Source organism: Thunnus maccoyii, chromosome 23 (genome assembly GCF_910596095.1).
Source record: "Thunnus maccoyii chromosome 23, fThuMac1.1, whole genome shotgun sequence".
In the NCBI taxonomy this organism is placed as follows: Eukaryota; Metazoa; Chordata; class Actinopteri; order Scombriformes; family Scombridae; genus Thunnus; species Thunnus maccoyii.
In genome coordinates this window covers 11,840,094-11,860,440 of record NC_056555.1, presented here as the reverse complement: position 1 = coordinate 11,860,440, position 20,347 = coordinate 11,840,094, and the positions used below count along the sequence as shown (strand labels likewise).

Genomic DNA, 20,347 nt, shown 5'->3' with positions numbered 1-20,347 from the left:
TTTCTTGTATCAAATGCCATTTTTGTTTTGATTCATCTGACATTTAATTTAATATCTGTCTGAAAATGAAAGTTGTAGCATGAGTGAATGCAATATTCATGATCGTTAGCTTCCTGTTTGTTAACATCCTGTACAGCTCACCACTTCAGTTCGTGTTGCATCTTGTACTCTCTGTCCTCGGCTGCTTTCAGTTCATTGTATGCCTGCAGGAGCTGTTGCCTCAGTTCATTGACCTCACTTTCAGGCTCCTCAGAGGTACTCTGCTCCTCTGTTCTCTCCACCTTGGCCTGCAGCTTCTCCAACTCAGCACGATACCTCTTTGCCTCTCCCAAGAGATGGATCTCTGAATCCTGAGTACTGTTGGATGGAACAATGGTTTAAGTGTGCGGTATGCAATGTACAGATACTAACTGCTGGGCAAAAAGCCACATATACAAATCCTGTAACTAGAAATAGTCTAAAGAGTCTTAACTATTGTCTGAATTGGATTGTACCACAAAGACTGTTGTATCATGCGTGTGTAATCATAGCCACTTATCTTTCTGACTCCTAAGCACTGAGCCAATGAATTTCAATGTGCACATTTAGATTTTTTTAGACTCAAGTTAATTTCACTTCTACTTTGTGCTTTGGTAAGGATTTTCAGACTCATTGTTCAATTAAGTTTAGACTTAAGTGTTAAAACTTAAAGGGAAGTACAGCTTGGGGCAGCCAGTTGAAGTGGTTCTAACTTCCTCGTACCACCTCAGCTACATCTTTGCTTTCACCCCTTTTTCTCAAATTAGGATTTCTCGGCTCAATTAACTGAGAAATAACCCCAGTCCAAGCTTCAAAATGTCCCCTCAGAAGCAAGTGGTTGACTGAACTGGATCTGATAAGAAGTCTTTTTCAAGGACACGTCAGTCGGACGGATTCCGGCTGTCACAAGAACTGAACGCAAGTCTGATGTCTCCCCACTTCACTGCTGCGCTGTGCTGTCAGGATCTTTGCAGTCAAAATATAGCTTGAAAATATAACATTAAAAAAATATAACTTTTGCACCAAGGAAAACTTACCTCTTCAGAGTGTCATGGAGTTGCCTGTAGCTGGCTTTCAATGTGGCCACTTTGGTTTTGCTGATTTTGCCCAATGACAACAACTGGGGAGCACAAAAAAGGAATATTACCAATTATATAGACATGTAAAACAGATTGTAAAAAAGATTATTCATAGTTTATGAGAACTTCAAGTGTGTGGGATCTGTTTCTGTATGGTAGACAGACTTAACCCACATTTCCAAAATCCTATCAGCATGACTGGTGGCTGGGATTTACTATTTTCCCCTTTGTCAATCATCCACATCTAAAGAGTCCAGCTACAGCCAGACATCCTAAACTTTTTGGCTTTATTCAACTAAGTTGGCTACAAATCTTCCTGCATGGGTTTGCCAGCTCAGGTTTCACTTTGATCTGACCCAGAGCTGCTGCCTGTATAAAAAGCTAAAGATATTGATAGAATATCTCAGACTGTGGAAATCTCTTGTTGCCATTTTCCCGCCACATAGAATATGCAATAAGGCAATACTGCTAGGAACCAGATACAATTCTGACCAGTAAGCAGTTTTGTGTAATATTGTTTAGTGACAAAATTAAGTTCCAGAAGTTGAAAACTAAATCCCTGAAGACTCTGACAGAGTTTAAAATTTTATAATAGTCCAAACTTTTTGACAAAAATTGTTTTGTTTCTGCTGTAATTTGCTCAAATTTCAGTTACTGTTGTAACAAAAAGCTCCTTTATATCTGTCTTGACTTGCCACGACAAAGTGTGATCGAGCACAACAAAGCCCAACTCCCTGATGCCTGAAAATGGGATTTAACCCAAGTTGGGCTGAATAAACTTTTATCGTCACAGCACATATCACAGAATCAGAACACCTTATCCTGATCAGTATAAAAAACAACCTCCCGCTATCTGCAATCGCAAAAGGAGAAGAAAAATTGTTGACAATGGCCCATAAACAACAACTACAGTTCTCCAGATTAAAAAAGGTACCGCTAGCCATGAATGATTTAAAAAAAAAAGCTGATAAAGATACAGTATGCAGCTGTGAAACCTTGGCGAAAAGACAAAAAAAAACAGCAAAGAAAAAAGATATCAGGTGAACGGCACTGCAACAAAAAAAAATAATCATCTGTAAGAGTTGTTAAATTTCTCTGTGGTGAGGTAGTTCTGTGTGTGTAACGGTGATAGAAACAGAGGACAGGTGTTCACACTCTTATCTTCAGAGCCAGGTTGGTAGAGCGGGGTGTAATGAGGGATAGCCTTGTCTGTATCAAAGAGCTGCAGGACTGAATATATCTCAGGTCGGACTGTGTAGCAGGTAATCTAATGGCAATGAACACACACAAACACAGACCGATATCTCTTCCCCTGACTTCAAACATTAGGGATAGCCGATTATGTTTTTAGATTCATTCCGTTATATTGTTTATCTGGGATATTGTCAAATGCGCTCGCAAGTGCCTGTCCGACCACGTTCCAAGGGCTGAAAGGACAGAGATATGAATGTTGTGAATGATGCAGATTAGGGTTCTTGTTAATAAAAATTTATTCAGATGTTTGTGCATTAGCAGTCACCCAAGGTCACATCACTACAAGCAAAACACCTGACTAGTATTACACAATCTGTGCTTAAAATATTTAAAGTATGATTAAGTCTTACAGTACATCTTGAAGTGCTAAGCTGCTCATCTGGTCCTAATTGATCTCTAACTGCAACAATGATACAACATTAGTCATGTAATCTAATATTCACTCCTAAAAAACAGCAAATTACAGGAACCTGTGCAATTATCTCATCTTTCTGAAACAAAAATAGCAATGTGGGGTTAAATGAGACATCAAATCAGGTCAGCGTTGTGTTTTCAGCAACACAGATGCCAATACAGATGCCAAATCAGCGATGCGACAGACATCCTGAGCGATGCGACAGACATCCTGGCCGTACACAGGACATTTATCCGAGAGAAATAGCTTGAAGCTGTTTCAGGCAGCCTCTCTAATTCTGGTGCCAAGATTTATCTTCAGCAGTAGAGTATTGGAAGCTTTTTATGGCATGGCTGCTTGAGGCTCACATGTGGCGGACCATCTTTGAAGGGAGATAGAGACAATCACTGAAATATATTTATGCAAGCACATACAGTAACTGTCTGTCTACTCCCCCTCCCTTCCACCCACACACACACACACACACACACACACACACACACGCATGCAAATGTGACAGGTCTGTACTGCAGAACAGCACTAAAAACCTTCCAGTCATATGAGTGTGTAGTGCAGCAGGTATGTGTAACAAAGTGAAGCTCTGGGCTTTAATACTCTGCACCCTCAGGGAGAAAAATAATGACCATCGCTAGGAGGCACAGCACTGCATCACCATCTCTCCCTGTGTGTGTGTGCGCGTGTGTGTGTATCTCTGCCATCATGTCCCGATATTGACTGTTTGAATTGGAGCTGAGCCGACAGCCAGAATGAATCACTTTGTAAGGGGATGTTTTGTGCGGTAATATTTTCCTTTCTGGAGTGCTCCTCTATCAGGGCTGAGCGCCACTTCTGGAGATGAAATCAATTATACGAAAGTGTGTCACTTCTCTAGAAATATGACATGTGTTGGAGCCATTGGAGCCCCAGAAAAAAAAAAGAAATCTAATTAAAGCTGCTCAAGCAGCGATGAATGGGCCCTCGCACCTAACGTGCGTCGGAGGGAGCGGCAGCCGTAGTTTTTCTTTTAATTTTCATGATTATCGAACACTGTGTGAATGGGTAGAATATTATTTGCCAGGTGCCAGTATGTGGTGCTGGAGGTGACATATTGGAATTTGTGTATACATTTGATGAACTATGACATGTAGCAATACATTTACCAGAGGGCAGCTGACATGGATATACATTTTCATGAATATTGGACATTGCATGTCGGAGATAAATATCACTACCTGTGTCCGCTATGTGGTGCTAGAAAACACGCACCAAATGATTATTATTATTGTACACAAATCAAAGGAAGTTTGTAACATAAGGCTTGCTTCCTGTTGCCAGTAGGTGGTGCAATGACTATGACTCCGTACTAAAATGTATAAATCCTCAAGCATGCAAAGCTCTGTGAGTCTTCGAGCACCCCTAGCACCTCAAAAATCCCAGAACTAATTAGGGGGCACTATAAAGCCAATGTGCGGTACAAGACTGTCGCCCAAGCCCAATTACGATATCAAATCGAAATATTTACTAGTTTGAACATGGGTGCGAGGTTTTGTGAGTTTTTGTGCACTCTTAAGGCTTAAAACGTGTTCGTAAAATGAGAATTGACACACAAGATCCAAAATGACTTCCTGCCAGGTGAAAAAAAATTCAAAAAAATGTATTGATGATGAGAACAATGATCCCACTGAATTTCATGAACATAAAGTAACATTTATCCCAACATAGCCCTGTGTTTGGGGGCACTATGGAGCCTGCTGGCCACGCCCGAGCCCAGTCACTACAGAACTTCGCAATTTTCGCCAGTTCTGACGTGTGTGCCAATTTTCATGAGTTTTCAAGCATCCCAAGCCCTTAAAAATGCAATGTCGTACAAGAATAACAAAAACAATAGGTTCCTCGCACTTTCGATGCCAGGGAGCGTCGGCCTCCTAATTACGTGACCCATGGTTATGAATCACAAAAGATTCTGTTAGCACACTGAAGTAATAACTATGCCCCAAAAACAAATCATCAGTTCCAAGTTAATGAGCTTACTGTGAGTCTAAGTAGGGTAACATCCAGACTGCAAAAGTCACTGGGTGAGGATCCAACTCCAGAGAATAAACAATTTTAATAGCTTGTATGGCTTCAGACTTTCTATGAGATGCTCCATGAAATTGCATAATGTTTGAATAATGTTTGTGGGAAAATATGAGTAAAATTTGAATCCTGCCAATCTAAAAACCACAAAAAAATGACCACATCATCATCAAATGCAAAAACAACTGCATTGTTGTTGATTAATTATGTGTTTGGTTGTTAAATCTAAACAAAGTGTAAAAACCAATGCAGACTTTAATCTCTGGTTAACCATTGTGCAACTTAACAGCTGCAGATGTAGAATGGAGTAGCGAGGATGAGCCTATTGTCACTCAGAGGACTTAAATTATCCTGTCAGCATACATCTGCCCCGTTCTGTGAGCAAGGCACATAAAGTTCTTCATAACGTCTGCTGAAATGCCAAAACAAGGCTTTGCTGAGTACATTAGCGTCCGATTTAGGAAGCTTGACTTCCTTATAATGTGTTTGTTGTAACAATTTGTGCTGCTAAAATATCCCATTTCCCTTCATTAAAAAACACTAGAACCCAGTCCTAGCATACAGTGGTTAAATGCAAGAGAATCATTAAGCGGCACAAGTAAATAAAGAGCAGCCAGCAGTTTCAATTAATGACTTCCACACTGACAGCAAGTGAGGCGAGTAGAACCACTCTGAGGGAAAAAAAAAAAGGATTGTTTTTCAGTGACATGTTGCAGGTGTACCTCGCCTGCTGTTGCTTTAAAATTGCATTTGAATTTCCATATTTTGTTCATGTTAGAGAAGAGAGGCTGTCTAAATCCAGCCTGAAACTTTCACTCCTCTCTCCACACATACAAAAACACCAAAGGACATCATAGCAAATAAATGTAGACCACCATGAAAGTAAAACTAAAATGCAAGCTTTGTTTTCTTGATTAAACTGCTATTTAACTGTCAAAACATATCTAATTTTGACTGGCTTTAATTATTTTAATGTGTGTGCTACATGTGCACTCTGTAGCTGTATTACGTAAAACATAAATATTGGAGTGGAATACGTCAGCAAGTGCTCAATGTCCAAGGACGTGGATCAGGATTAAGGATAAATTTGCAACATCCTTAAGCAAGCCTTGTACATCAGAGACATTTGGAAAAACAACTTGTTAGTGCTAATTCAAACAAATGTTTTCTCATGTGGCTGCTGCCTAATCATGGGTTTTACAGTAATTGCACCCACGTAAGTGACTGGTAGAGCTGCTCATGTGTTTTCAGTAAGGCTTTGGAAACTGAACTGGGTCAGGGGATGAGACTTTTAAATTTTGCGGGAATTGAACCCCCCGAAAACAAAGCGTGAATGAAAAAAAAAAAAAAGTCAGCTGAGTGAATAGTTCCTATGTACTGAGTCATTTCACTCCTCAGGGAAATGAGCCGACTTCAGAGTGAGGCAGGACGGCATCATGCACCGACTGCAGGCGAAGAACCAACCTTTTCTTTCTCTCTCCCTCCCTCTTTCTCTTTCCCCCCCTACTCATACACATAATCTCCGTCTGCATCTCTCTAGTTTTTCACAGTGCTGCTGATATGGTGTTTTGCATTACGCAATAGTGCTGCCCCTCCCATCCTCATCCTAACTCAGCACCCTCCCTCTCTCTCTCTCTCTCTCTCTCTCTCTGCCTCTCTCCCTCACTCGTCCTGATATTAATGACACAGCTATCTGAGGCAGCGGCAGTTTCCCTGCGCTCTCTCCCTCCTGCAGGCAGCGCTCATACACACACATACATACATACACACACACAAACACACTTTTAGACCAGTAGGATACTGGACACCCATTCACATACTCCTATACTTACAATCTGCAGCTGCACACACACACACACACCTATGCATCCTCTTTAAGTTCACATCAGAGGCAGTTGCGGACACTCTTTCACTTTACACACACTTATTTCTCCTTTACAAATCACACGCAGGAAAATGAGGACAATTGTGCTTTGCGTCTGTGCCAGTCTCCTGCTTACAGCCACCTTGGTGCCGCGCACCAGCCGGGCAGCGGACTTCCCTGTGAACTCGCACCAGAGATGGGACGCTAGAGGAGGATACACATTGGGATCTGAATCTGGTACCCCCGTCTCCTGTCCCATGAAACTAAGACCCTCAGGTCAGTGCGGGAGTTCCGGAGCAGAGGAGGGTGAGGACTGTCCCTACCAGCTCACCCTGCCTCCTCTCACCATCCAGCTGCCCAAGCAGTTCAAGCTGCTGGAGAAGACGATGAAGGAGCTGCAGAGCTTGAAGGAGGTGGTGAACAAGCTGAAGAGCGGGTGCCAGGAGTGCCGCGGTGGACGGGGCAGTGGAGTTTTTGGACAGCAGCAAGCTGACCAGGGACACAAGCAGGTCCCGATAGGTGGACAGGACCTGACAGCACAGGAGGTGCAAGGTGGCTCCAGCCAAGAGCAGAGGGGAGATGGGATGGTCCCTGGTGCTACTGTGGACAGTACAGGACTGTCGCATGGTTCTAATTTTGGGAAAATCACACCAAGCCCGAACAGTATGCAGGATATGCAGGTAAGAGGCACATTTCAGTTTAAAGAGGCAATTTTTTATAAAATCACATTTAAGTGGAAATTTCAGGATTTTACCAAGGAATGAAAGCTATTTTTCTGAAAACACTTAGTTCAGTGCAATGATGAAAATTCCAGGTGGATATTCAGGAAACATTTTTAGAATTTCTCATGACTCAAGTCAGTAATAGTTAAGGGTATGCTGTGTGAGCCCAGTTTAAAATTGGGTAGGCAACAGTCAGATGAGAAGAGAACATGGCATATTTGTGTATTTCCATCAAAACCTTGTAACATTTCCAGTAAACCTGCAAAGCTTTGTGAAAATCCTAGTGAAATCTGGTCTAAAACAGATTTAAAATGTGCTTTATAAACACTGTAGAAAAATTGCACCTAAATATGCCCATGTCAAATTTAACCAGCTGGAACGTAAACTGAACAGATGTTTAAAGACCTGGAAAGTCCTACCTGGCACCAATCCACCAGGGAAAATTCCTGGTACTGTAAACAGGGTGGGGAATCAGCATTAGACACCAGCCAAATGGCGGTAAATTTTTGCTCTGTCTGGTAAGCGTGTTGACTCTCACAGCTACTCTGGCAGACGGCCAACCATCACGCAGACTCTTTCTATTCTAAAATTCAAATTGGCTGGTAAAAACGATGAAGGAGGTTGGTGACTTCGGTAATCCACCTGCTTTGTATTCTGTGCACAGAAATAATTTCCTTCCCCCGGCTCTGGCCCTTCCCAGGTGAAGCTGAACAGGATGTCAGCCAGTCTGCGCAACGCCAGGAGCCAGATAACGTCTCTGCAGGGTCGTCTGGAGGGCCTCAACCTGCTCAACATGGACAACGTGCAGGCTATAGTGGACAGGCGGGTGGAGAACATCACTGGAGTGGTCAACAAACTGAGCTCCTGCACGACCCACTGTGCAGCGCAGAACAGCCCTCAGTGTGAGCGTGCTTTTACTAAGATTTTTTTCTCCAACTATTTTTATTCCATTTTCTTATAGTGTCCTTTGAAATTCCTCTCCATCATCTCAGCTGCTCGTATAGAGTATTTCTTTTTTTGGCTGAAAACCTTTTGTGTTTTCTATTGTATGTGTAGAATATTCTATTCTGTTCCATCTTTGCTATTTCAAAGATACCTCTCCTCTTCTCTTCTCCTCTCATGTATCTTATTTGCTGTAATCTCTCTGAGCTTGATCAAAAAGTCCCTTCTCTATTCTCTTCTCTTCTGTTCCCTTTAACTCAGCACAGATGAAAACAGCACATACACACACACACACACACACACACAAAAACACAATGCATCCAGCGGTTTAGGTCGTTGTGAGGTGAATTTTCTGGCTTAGGATCCATCCAATCATGCCTAAGTGGACATGGCGAATTTTAATCACTACAAACAACCCAAGTCTGGGTGGTCACCTTCACCCAGCAGGGCTTTTCTTTCTGGGAAATGGGAAATGAAATCTTCCAGGGTGACAATGACCTTGCTGACAAAACGCAGTGGTTCTGTTGCAACATGCCTCCTCCCTTACCAACATGAACAACACTGTGTGTTTTGTTGAGATTTATGTAATCATGAGAGAAGGGATTTTCCATCACCTTTAATACAAAAGGGTGCTCAAGATGAATCAATATGGCAAATGTTTGTAGTGAAAGCACCGTGCCAAATTTTTTTTTTTTTTAAAAGCTGCCCATGTTCACTCTATATGAGCCTCAGCCTCAGTGTAGCTACAGCAAAAAAAACAACCCCATAGCAGAATAGTTTTAGGTTGAGATCATGTTGTACATGAGTGAAGCAATATGAAGACTAGGGTCAAAGTGAGAATTCAAATGACCTCTTATATAACTAATTCAAGTGCCCTGGCATTTCACTACTCTCCATATGCACAAACTCAAAAAAGGGGGAGAGGGAGTTAAAGATGGACACATACTTGGCGTCTTTACTTCTAGATAGCATGAACATTTAAAACATGGGCTTAAAAAGGCAACAGGTTCATACGGAGACTTATAGGGGTTATGGAGAGTGTAATCTCATGATGGAGACTGAAAAAAAAAACGTATCAATGGGGACTACAAACTAGCTAAGCATAACAAACATTCCACTTTATACTGATGCAAAAGCTTATGCGGATGATGGCACAGTTGAAATGCGGGCCACTTTTCAGTCTGAAACGGAATTTTATCCCGATATTGCATGAGTGAAAGAGAATGTGACACTGTATTGGGGCTTTTATGTGGAAAACAGATGTGAGCTTAGTTCTAAGTAGATTAGCTGGGACAGTGGTGTGAAGGGAATCCCAGATTTTTCTCTTCTTGCCTCTTTCTCCTTCAAACTCCACATCAATCCCGTCCTCTTTCCCCCATCACACATTTATCTAGAGTGCATCTGTACTTCATCTCTCACAGTAAGTCCTCCATTCTGTTTAACAGTTCCCCCCCCTCTCTTTTGCTGTAACTTTTTCTGCCTCCCTCTCTGTTTAATCCCCTTTCCCAGTGCCTTCTCTCCATTTCTGTCTGCCTTTCCCCCTACCTCTCTCTTCCTCTTGAGGTCATGCTCTTGAGTGCTCATTCCTGCATAAAACAACTAATTCTTATTATCCCTTGCCAACAACACAAGAAGTAATGTAGGCGGCTTTCCTAACATTAGTCACGGATGGCAGATGAGGTCAGTAACACTTGTCTTTGTACATCAATCTGTCATGTCAAGCTCAAGAAGCAGCCGATTATTCTGGTGCAAGTTAGGAAATTGTGCCTGATGGTGTCTGAATTGAATCCAAAAGAAACAGACAAGTCACAGCTGTTGTTACCATGGCAATAGACCAAAACCTGATACGACTTCTTTCCCAACATGGGCATAAATAATGTCTTAATTGTTGTTTTAATCAAGTGATATTTGTTTTTTTAAAAAGAAATTTAGAACTGATAGATTTTTTGGAAAGCTTTCCTTATTCTTATATAAACACCAATCCTATCCCAATTTAGCACTTAGTGACAATACTTCTATGCTACATTAATATGGTCCTCCACTTGTTAACACTACTCCTAGTAATAAAAAGGACTTTTAGTGAAAAATATGTTTTCCGGTTGTTTTGACAAAGTCAAAAGTGCTTTGTGAAGCAATTCATGGTTACATGGTTCCCTTGAGTGCTGAATAAACTATCCAGCTGCCAAATTGTAAGTCACAGAATAATTGTTATAGGTTTTTAAAAAGGGAAAAGCCCTGATGATATTTTCACGAAGAAAATTCCACTTCTGCTTTCAACCAATGCAAAACACAGACTTGTAAGGGGACCACATCATCTGAAAACCTTATCAAGATGTGTATGTTGTGTGTTTGTATCTATATAGAAGCTGTGGTGATTGGCAAGCATTGGCAAGCAGATATGAAATTCTCACAAGTGTGCAGGGATTTAGAAACCAACCATACAGGACTGGTACAGCTCATTAGACTACACTAACTACACAGTTACATTTATACCCTGTGGTTTAGAAAAAGGCATCTAAGGACACTCTAAAAGTACATTTTCTAGTTTTTTTCACCATTTCCCCCCCCAAATTATTGTACATACAAATAATATTAGAAAAAAAATATACCCAGACATTATAATCTAATACAGAATTGCAATTTCAACATCAAGTAGCTTTGTTAAGATGCTTTGATCACTTGCAGCTCACAGTGTAAGCATTTATTTCACCCTCTTTGCCAATTTCCATGTCTGCTGCCAGCACTAACCTTCACTTTCACTCCTGCAAGACGTATCGGGGCCTCGAGGTGAATGGACAGAGATTCATGTAGCTGTTCGGCTACATTAACTCATTTATAAACAAAAAGAATAGATGCCTAGTCCTCTGTTGTCAGGAACTGCTTGTCTGCGATATAGTAACACACAACTTCCTAAAGGAAGAGTGTTGCTTTTTGATGAGTTATTTTCTGTCAAAACTGACAGCAGTAAGCTGTTTTTGTGGGCAGAGGCTATCCTATCACTTTGGAAACACATTTCCTTTCATCACAGGTGCTAATCTTACATGAGGACTGGTTGTCACGAGGCACAGCATTCTGTGATAACAGACATCTTCCTTTTATGCCGATAATTTATCTAGCTGCAGTCAGTCAAAACAGGCACTGTGGTATTCAAGCAGGTGGTTGTCAGTCAGTCAGTCTGTCATCTGACTCATCAGCCTATAAGAGAGCAGGCTGCCACTTATGGAATCAGTCAAAACAATCAGCCAGATATAAACGGTTAATTTGACTCAACAGTCAGACAGCCAATCAGCCACCAGTCATTTTGACTTCAGTTAAGTGACTGATATTAGAGTTATTTAGGTCAGGCACAGAGCCAGAGGTAGTGAGATGAGAGAGATGGTTCTTGTCTGTCTAGGGACACCGGCTGCCCAGGAAAGACAGATTGGGACAGACAGGGGGGGGAGGAGGAGGTGGAGGAGGTGAAGTGGAGAAACTACACAGCCGCACACTTAAAGTGAAGGAGACAGTGAAAGAATTTACAGGTCAATACTCTCAATGCCAAGAGCAGACAGAACTGTTAACGTGACAAGGATAAATTTTGACCTCACACTCTACTCTCACTTCTTTCCATGGGGAGTGATCTAGCATTTGCAGCCATTTTGCACCTGAAGGATTCCGTGTAATTTGACAGGAAAATTGCTTTAGAGTCAAAGCAACCGACACAGTGTGCACCATCAAGCAAGCAAACATACGGCTAACTTAACGCTAATGGTACCAAGAAGTACCATGAGTCTTGAAAATTTCTCCACTCCACTCCACAGACACTATTCAGTCTAGACTTCCCCTCCCTATAGCTCAAGAAACCTGATGTCCAGCCCTCTGTACTCAGCATGGGTCTCCCTTATTCTTTCTCTATTATAATCTACCAAACCACTAAAAAGATTTAACAGCACAACAAGACTGTATCAGCAATGGAGTGCGTCAAACAAACTCAGGAGGGGTCCCACATGCTGCCTGCCCAGTGTCAGGATGATTTAGGCCCCAGGTGCCGAACGTGCAGGGAGGGGGTACGCCTCTCTAATCCAGTTTTACACTTTCCCACGTTTTGACAAGTCTGTTCCTTTCATTTCCCAAATGCTAACTGGCAGAGGCTTTCGGACCCTGGTTTGGGTTGGGTCAATACACAACAGAGCTCTATACAGCTGCATGCAGTGCAACACGGGGGACTGGAGAAAGCGTTGGAGTAATAAGTGGGTAGAAAGAAATGGGGGGGGGGGAAGGAGCTCAGAAAGTATTGGAGCTGGATAAAATGGGCTTGTGGTGCAAGCACAGAGGAAGGTCACTGACTTATCCTCTTGACAGTGGCCTTTGTCCTTGGAGTCCTGATTCTCAACATGATTTCCAGAATAGAGGACACATTGTTGAGAAGCAGGTATTCAGTGATAAACACGTGACCGTTGTAGATATCTCATGTTTTGTGCTAAACTTTAGTTTTGGTTCACATGAGGAACTGTTTTGTTAAGTTATGGGAAAACGCCTTGTAACAGGTTTGCTTAAGAACACCGTGAACTGTTTTGTGTTTGAATACACTGCCCCAGAAATTAATGCAGGAATGAAAACTTCCACGGTGGTTAAAGCCGAATTTCCCCACTAACTTATCTCATTTTCTTTCCCTTTCTTCAGCCTTCATCAGCCTTGGGGGCTGTTTCTATTACAGTCTCTTGGCTGGGTAGAGAGACAGAGACACAGAGAGATAGACAGACAGAGAGACAGACAGACAGAGACAGAGAGACAGAAAGAGAGAGAGAGAAAGCCAGCCACAAAGTAAAAGATTATTGAATATCATTCTGTGACATCCCCTTACAAACACCCTCTCTTCTTTTCCCCTTTCTTCCTGTCTCCCAGCAGTCATCTTAGCCCCTCGGGACTGTTCAGACTACAATGTGCTGCAGACGAGGAAGAACGGTGTGTATCGCGTGACCCCTGATCCCCGGAACGGGACATTTGAGGTCTTCTGTGACATGGAGTCCTTTGGAGGTGGATGGACGGTCATACAGCAACGACTCAATGGGTCTGTCAGCTTCAACCGCACCTGGACAGAATATAAGGCGGGCTTCGGAAACCCCAGGTATTGGACATCAATCTCTCCTGGGTTCCTCTCTAAACATGTTTTATTGTCTTCCTCATACAAGATGGGGACATAAAACATCTGCTGGAAACTAAAGCCTGTAAATGCTCGGATGTTGCTTAGAGGGTTGCATAGACAACCAGTTATAACTGACTGGTATTTCTGGGTCTTATCTGTGTAAACTAGTGGAGATGACTGGGTAATGTATGGATTTATAAGGAGGTTAGTGAAAGTCAAAGTTGAGTGAAAAAAAAAACAAAAAAATCCTGCCATTTGGTATACAAGATAAGAGGGTTGAATTCAATTACCACCACAGAGAGGTTATATCAGAGTTTCATCTGTTCATGTAAAGGGCAGATGTCATGCGCCACTGAAAAACTTTAAATTGGATTTTGAAAAAAGCAGCACTGTAGACAGGAGTCAGTGCAAAAAAGTCGGGCAATTTTATATATATACATACAGATATAGACTAATAAAATGCAGGCAAAAACAAAATGTTCAACAAAAACAATTCAAAATTGAAGAGTGAAAAGACTCAACAGCCAAAACTTGCAGCCTCACAAGAAACTGCGATCTTCTCTGCCATTACATTACAAATAGACTAGTGACTGGCCTTTTACCCTCTCTAGTTGGCACCTACCATCTGCTCAGTTAACCGCGGGGTGAGTTATACTGATGCAAAGCTTCCCACGAATACACAAGAAGAAACAGAGCATTAATTCAGGATTCCTCTGTTACTGCTGACATTCGCAATTCATCAACAGGCACCCATGCACGCCCGTGAGTGTGCCAACTTTAACAGAATTTAATTTGCTACAGAATAGTTTTATCCCTCCTTCCACCATTTGAGAGTGCCCAGTCACTCTTGTTTAGTGGGCCTAACAATGCACACCTGCTCTCACTATCACTGATTGTTCACCACCTGTTTTTACTACATGACTGAATGTCATGTGTAAAACAACTAAATAAACATAAGCATCCCACAACAGGGATGGTAATTTTAACAGATTAGAAACTTTGTGGGCTGAAATTAATGATTTAAGGCAATAAAAAAAAGTTAATGTTGGAAGACGCGGGGAAGCAGCCATTTCACAGTGACAGTGTTTTAACACAGCACCTCCACTATAACTGGGTTCAAAATTCAGTTCAGTTTCTCTCATCTCCTCTCTGCGCCTGTAGGAATGAGTTTTATATGGGAAATAACCATGGTTACCAGTTGATAGCCAAACCTACAGATCTAGTATAACCTCCCACTGAAAGGATTTCTCCTCTCGTCCTACATTTATTGTCTCATACTCTCCCCTAGCATCTCCTCCTTTCATCTCCTCCCCTGTGGGGATATATAAATTCAGTTAGAGTAACTGTATCCCATTTTCTAATCAAGTGAACAAGTATATGAGCCTGTTTATAATCTATCTCTCTTTCCATTTCGCTCCAATCCGACCCTCTTCCTCTATCACCACCTTCTCCTCTGCTGTAGAGGTGAGTTCTGGCTGGGCAATGACCATATCCATCTGCTGACAAAAGGCAAAGACATGGTCCTGCGTATCGAGCTGGAGGACTTTGAGGGTGTCCGAGAGTATGCAAAGTACGACCAGTTCTACGTGGCCAATGAGTTTCTCCGCTACCGGCTGTCTGTCAGTGGATACAGGTATATTCGTTTCTGAGTGTGCATGCGAGTATGATCAAATATTTATAGTATGGTGCTACTGCATGTTGAATTTGAACATTACATTGAATATATTAATATGTCACTGTAGCGGGACTGCTGGGAACGCCATCAGTTTCAACAAGCACTTCAACCACGACCAGAAATTCTTCTCCACGCCTGACCGCGACAACGACATGTACCCCTCTGGAAACTGCGGCGCCTACTACAGCTCCGGCTGGTGGTTTGATGCCTGCATGTCAGCCAACCTCAACGGGAAGTACTACCACAAAAGGTACAAGGGAGTCCGGAACGGGATCTTCTGGGGAACATGGCACAACATGTCGACAGAGTACTACCCCACCAACTACAGGCAGGCCTTCAAAACTGTCAAAATGATGATACGGCCCAAGAATTACGCTCCTTAAGAGGACAGGTAAATATTCATGATTGTAGAGAGATGGACAGATAAACATAAACACAGACAGTAGACTCAGACACACATGCACATAGTCATGCATTTGCACACATTTACACATGCATACGTGTACACAGAAAAAGACTATAAGCCCTATAGACAGTTTGAATGCAGTAATAATGAAAATAATTGTGAGAAAACTTTAACAGTGCTATTGCTTTTTCCACTGTAGTGAGTGCGGCCTTCAAAATGTTGAATTTAAATGATCACAATAAAGGACAATGGACTATGAACAATGACGGACTATAAAAAAAAATCCACACATGCAATGTAAAGGCCAGCCTCCTGCAGTGGCCATAATATTATACGGAGGGTTACTATGAGAGATTTTTCACTGTTTTTCTGTCATTTCTCCACTTTCTGTCCTGCTGCCTCCTGCTATAAAACCAGCTGAGACAGAGCACAGCACACAGTGGTAGTAAAAACTAATGAGCTATCATTTCTCTGCTCTAAGTGGTTTCATAATTAACAGCAGCCACTCAAGTGAGGTATACGAGAGCTGATGATACAGTTTTGAGTGGGTCTGAAATTTATTGTGAAAGACTTCATTGCTGGGGTCACAGTCAAAAAAATGTATAGGTAGTCATACATGTACACATGTTTTGGGCCGGAGTGCACAAGTAATGGCTTCTGTGTTGTTTATTTAATTAAATTAATTATACTCAGACACTTTGGTAATGTATCATCATCCTATAAAATATAAAATATCCCTGCATAAATATGCAACCTGAGATAAATTTCTATTGGGTCGTACCCAAGTGTGTTGAGCATTATTGATGCTTTCCTAAATTCTACCTGACAGCAGCGAGGAAGCAGGACACTGCTGCTGCTGCAAAAAAACAAAAAACTCCAATTGTTTTTCCACCCATAGCTCTGGGTGCACTGGACTACTGCACATCTCTTGATGCCATACACAGAGGAAAAAAAAAAAAAAAAAAAAAAAAAAACTCTCTCTGACTCACCACTTGTACAATACTGCTACCTAATGTTAAAAAACTGTATTGCATCATTTAATCCATTCTATACACACTGTGAATGGGAAGGATGGGGAAAGAAATGTTTCACTTTAAGGACGTGTACAGTATTTATTTTACTTTGTGGAGGTATGATAGCTTTTATATAATAGATAGGTCATGCAGTACCAGGTCTGATGATTGTTGATATTTGAGCAATGATAAAGACTGTGCATTATTGTGACCATTCATAGTAATTATGTGTGTATTTGGAGCTTTGTGTGTGTGTGTGTACAATATTGATCTTTTCTATCATTCATATTCAACTGTCATGCCAAATGATGCACTTTTTATATTGAAAAAAAAAAAGAATAAAGTTCCAACTACATGGCTGTGTACATTGCAGTGTTTTGGCCCTTTTTAAAATCATACTGATGCCTGCTCATCTTTAAAAGCATCTTCTGTATTTAAAGCACCTTACAATGAATGTATACAAAACTGTATACATGTCTCGCATACAAAGAAATACGATAATCACACACTTTATGCCACTAAGGTCTACAATCCAGGGTTATTTGATGCCAGTAAAGTAGAGGGACAAACTGCCTGCCCATAATAAATGGGTTAATGAGGTGTACATGTAATTCAATAGAAGAATGAGATTCATATCATGCTTACATAAATTCCCAACTTGTGACTATTTGTCTGTTTACTGTATATGATGATTAAATTAATAAAAAATAACATTCATGCTCATCCACATGGCAGTTTCAAGCTCCCAGTATTCATTTGTATTTGGTTGTAAGGCACACAATTCATCTACAATACCAATTTCTAATCAAGAAAACAGTTTTCCTGGAAAATAGTATAATAAATAGTGAGAGTTTTTTCCTTTTTATTACACAAGCCTTTGTTGATTGAAGATAGAAACATCAGATCACAATAGACTCTATAATCGTTTGAAAGCATTCATAATCTTCTCTTGTATGTTTTAAGCAGGTAGAGTAAATACTACCACTGCAATTTCTAAATATGACATTTTCCTTTCCGATGAAACCTCTAAAATGCCACCAAGAAGCCTCGTGCTCCTGCACAAGATATATGATTATTTAACAGCCTGGGAAAACACTTGACATTTATGAGTCTTACCTCATCCAGGCACTGGAATGCAGGACTAGCAGAAACATCAGTACCAACAGAGGGCAGCTCCTCTATGAGTGAAGCCTTAGGTGCAATGGCCACTAGAGGGGTGTCCTCCTCCATTCCCTCCTCCTCTTCCTCGTCCTCCTGATCATCTGCCTCCACTTCTTCTCTGCTGGGAGGTCTGCTGGCCTGCTGCTCCTCGGGTAGACTCATACTGATACAAAACAGAGAGATACTGTTTGCACAACAGATAATCTAATGGACTAATAGACAGATAGTTGACGGATGGAGCAAAGAGAGACAGCAGGGGTAGAAAGACCTTTTCAGTAGATAGGATGTGTGATAAAATGATACTACTCAAAACAGATGTAATAAATGATAAGGTTTGGCCTGAAGTCATAGTTTTAGCTGATGGTAGATTACAGCTGGGTCTAGCAACCCTCCCATTCCCATCGAAAATGAAAATTAGGATACATTTTGTTTTTATTAATCTCTCACCCAAAATAACCTGATTTCTCGTTTACATTTAAGAAGTTCAGGTTAAATTAGCTCACTTCAAAAAGCCAACAATAACCAGGTTAGCTGATTAGCTATAATTACACGCGATTTGATTAGATTAAGCTCTCTGGATATGGTGTAATATGCATACATACGGTTGAAATGTGTGCTGAAGACGCTAAAGACATCGCCCATTCATACAACCTACGCAGAAGCTAACGAGTTAACATTTACGCTAACACTTGGTTAGTTAGCTAAATGATAAGTGGTTCTACTGTCAGTGTTTGTCTCCTAAACAAAGAAACAAACACGTCTGTGAAACTGTCCTACCTTTTAAAAACCTTCAGTCTTCTCTCGTCTTTCAAGACTTCCTACGTTTATCCCGCAAAACAGCAAAAATAAACGTCACAACCAACTTAAAAACTGCTAAAGTGAGCAAAACCCAATCACAGATTTCTCTCCGATTAGTTGAATGGCGTGTTGTGGTTGCCATAGCAACCACGTCTTACGTCCTCAGTAAAGCCAAGAATAAATATTTATTTTCACATTGTTTATGTATATGTTTATATTTATATTTAGCTTTTTAAAGTTACTCAGTTAATAATATACAGAAATGTAAAGGTTTTAAACATGTTTACTCACACAGGCCAAAATCATATTTTACACTTGCAGTGATTGTCCAGCAGATGGCGGGAAATAATAATTTACTGCAGGTTTTACAGCAGATAATCATCATCATGCATTGGACGTTTTCAATGCTTTCAGTGAAAGCACTTAAATGAAACTGGGTTCAACTGACCTTAATCCAGGGTAAAAAATGATGGTGATGGTGATGCAATGCTGCTGTTCTGTTATAAGCTTGTTTCTCACAATGCACTCTGGGAGCTGGCATGGCCCATTACCTTACTCTCTCCCTGGAACAGCTGCCATACATCCATGACAGCTGCAGAGATGGGTTATCTCTGTAATGTATATGCACACGCTCTCTCTCACGCTCTCTCTCTGCGTCTCTGTGTGTGCACAAAATCTGTATGAACATAGTGTTAACATTAGGTAGTAAAAGTAGACTTTAACATGACATAACTCCTAAAACACTACTCAGAGGTCAGCTGAATAGTGTAAAGAATGACTTTTAACCCTCTCCTTAATCGTACAGTCACTGCATCTCAGGCACTGAAGCTCTGTGTATGATGAACTGTGGGAGACAATTTTAGATTGTGTTTTCCTCTGTGGTATGTTCCTGATTTACCTTTGTGGTTAACTCACTGTCATACAAATAACCTCTTCCTCAAAGGTTGTTTTCAGTGTTACTTAACTCTTGTACAAAATTTCACAAAACCATATAGTTTAACATGCTGTCAGGTTGGGTACCTTTTAAGTGGACCAGGAAGAAAGGTATGTATATTTGTCTTTATTTAAACTCAAACATGACAATGATGTTAAGCAAGAAAGAGGACAATCAATTGAAACAAACATATAGATACAATTAATAAATAAAGTAACAACTAAATCAGTTAAAACAGATACAAAGAGAAGTCAAAAGATTTGAGATTGTGGATTTAAAATGATGAAGAGTTACTGATGAATTCATTTTTAAAGTGCTTTGTAGTGTGTTCCAGGTGGACGGTGCAAAGAAGCCAAAAGCAGTTCTTCCAAGCTCTGTATGAACACAAGGGACATAGAGCATAAGCCAGTCATTAGTCCTAGTTTAATGTGGTCCAGTGGACCAAACTAGTATGGAAGTAATATAAGAAGGCAGCTTTCCAGTAAGGGCCTTGTGAATAAACAAATACATATGCAAATCCTGCCCTTCAGAGAGAGAAGACCACCCAATCTTTTTGTGAAGGATGCAGTGATGAATGTTATAAGCATCACCAGTAATGAACCTAAGTGCAGAATGGTAGACAGCATCAAGGCGCTTTAACGTCACTGCTGATGCATGCCTGTACAAGATGTCACCATAGTCTAAAACCGATAACAAAGTTTAAGAAGTTAAAAAAACAAGGGTTTTTCTACAAAGCAGGATTTATTTCTAAAGAAAAAGCCAATCTTTTGCCTCACCGAAAGATATCTTCTCATCAATCCAAATACCAAGGTATTTGTATACCATGACACTTTCGAAAGTGGTTCCACTTTTAGTGGTGATGATGAGGTTATGTAACTTTGTATGC

The 20,347-nt window shown here is 41.0% G+C and overlaps 2 protein-coding genes across 5 annotated transcripts in view; one reads left to right on the top strand and one right to left on the bottom strand.

Moving 5' to 3' along the window:
• Positions 1 to 18,659, bottom strand: part of ccdc146 (coiled-coil domain containing 146) — a 48,633-nt gene extending 29,974 nt beyond the window's left edge. For 2 of the 4 annotated variants that reach the window (XM_042402862.1, XM_042402865.1), the window contains exons 1-4: positions 18,507 to 18,659; positions 17,685 to 17,892; positions 1,056 to 1,138; positions 142 to 357 (exon numbers count right to left, since the gene is read on the bottom strand). In XM_042402862.1, the coding sequence (XP_042258796.1) occupies positions 142 to 357; positions 1,056 to 1,138; positions 17,685 to 17,891 (506 nt within the window). In that variant the 5' untranslated portion in view covers position 17,892; positions 18,507 to 18,659. Of the gene's footprint in view, positions 1 to 141; positions 358 to 1,055; positions 1,139 to 17,684; positions 17,895 to 18,331; positions 18,351 to 18,506 lie in introns of those variants that run through there. The other 2 variants (XM_042402863.1, XM_042402864.1) reach the window with 2 other exon arrangements.
• Positions 6,530 to 16,409, top strand: fgl2a (fibrinogen-like 2a). The gene is made up of 5 exons (XM_042402866.1): positions 6,530 to 7,365; positions 8,108 to 8,309; positions 13,237 to 13,456; positions 14,937 to 15,107; positions 15,217 to 16,409. Exons 1-5 carry the CDS (start codon positions 6,778 to 6,780, stop codon positions 15,530 to 15,532), a joined length of 1,497 nt encoding a protein of 498 aa, XP_042258800.1. The 5' UTR covers positions 6,530 to 6,777; the 3' UTR covers positions 15,533 to 16,409.
• Positions 18,660 to 20,347: the final 1,688 nt, after the last annotated feature.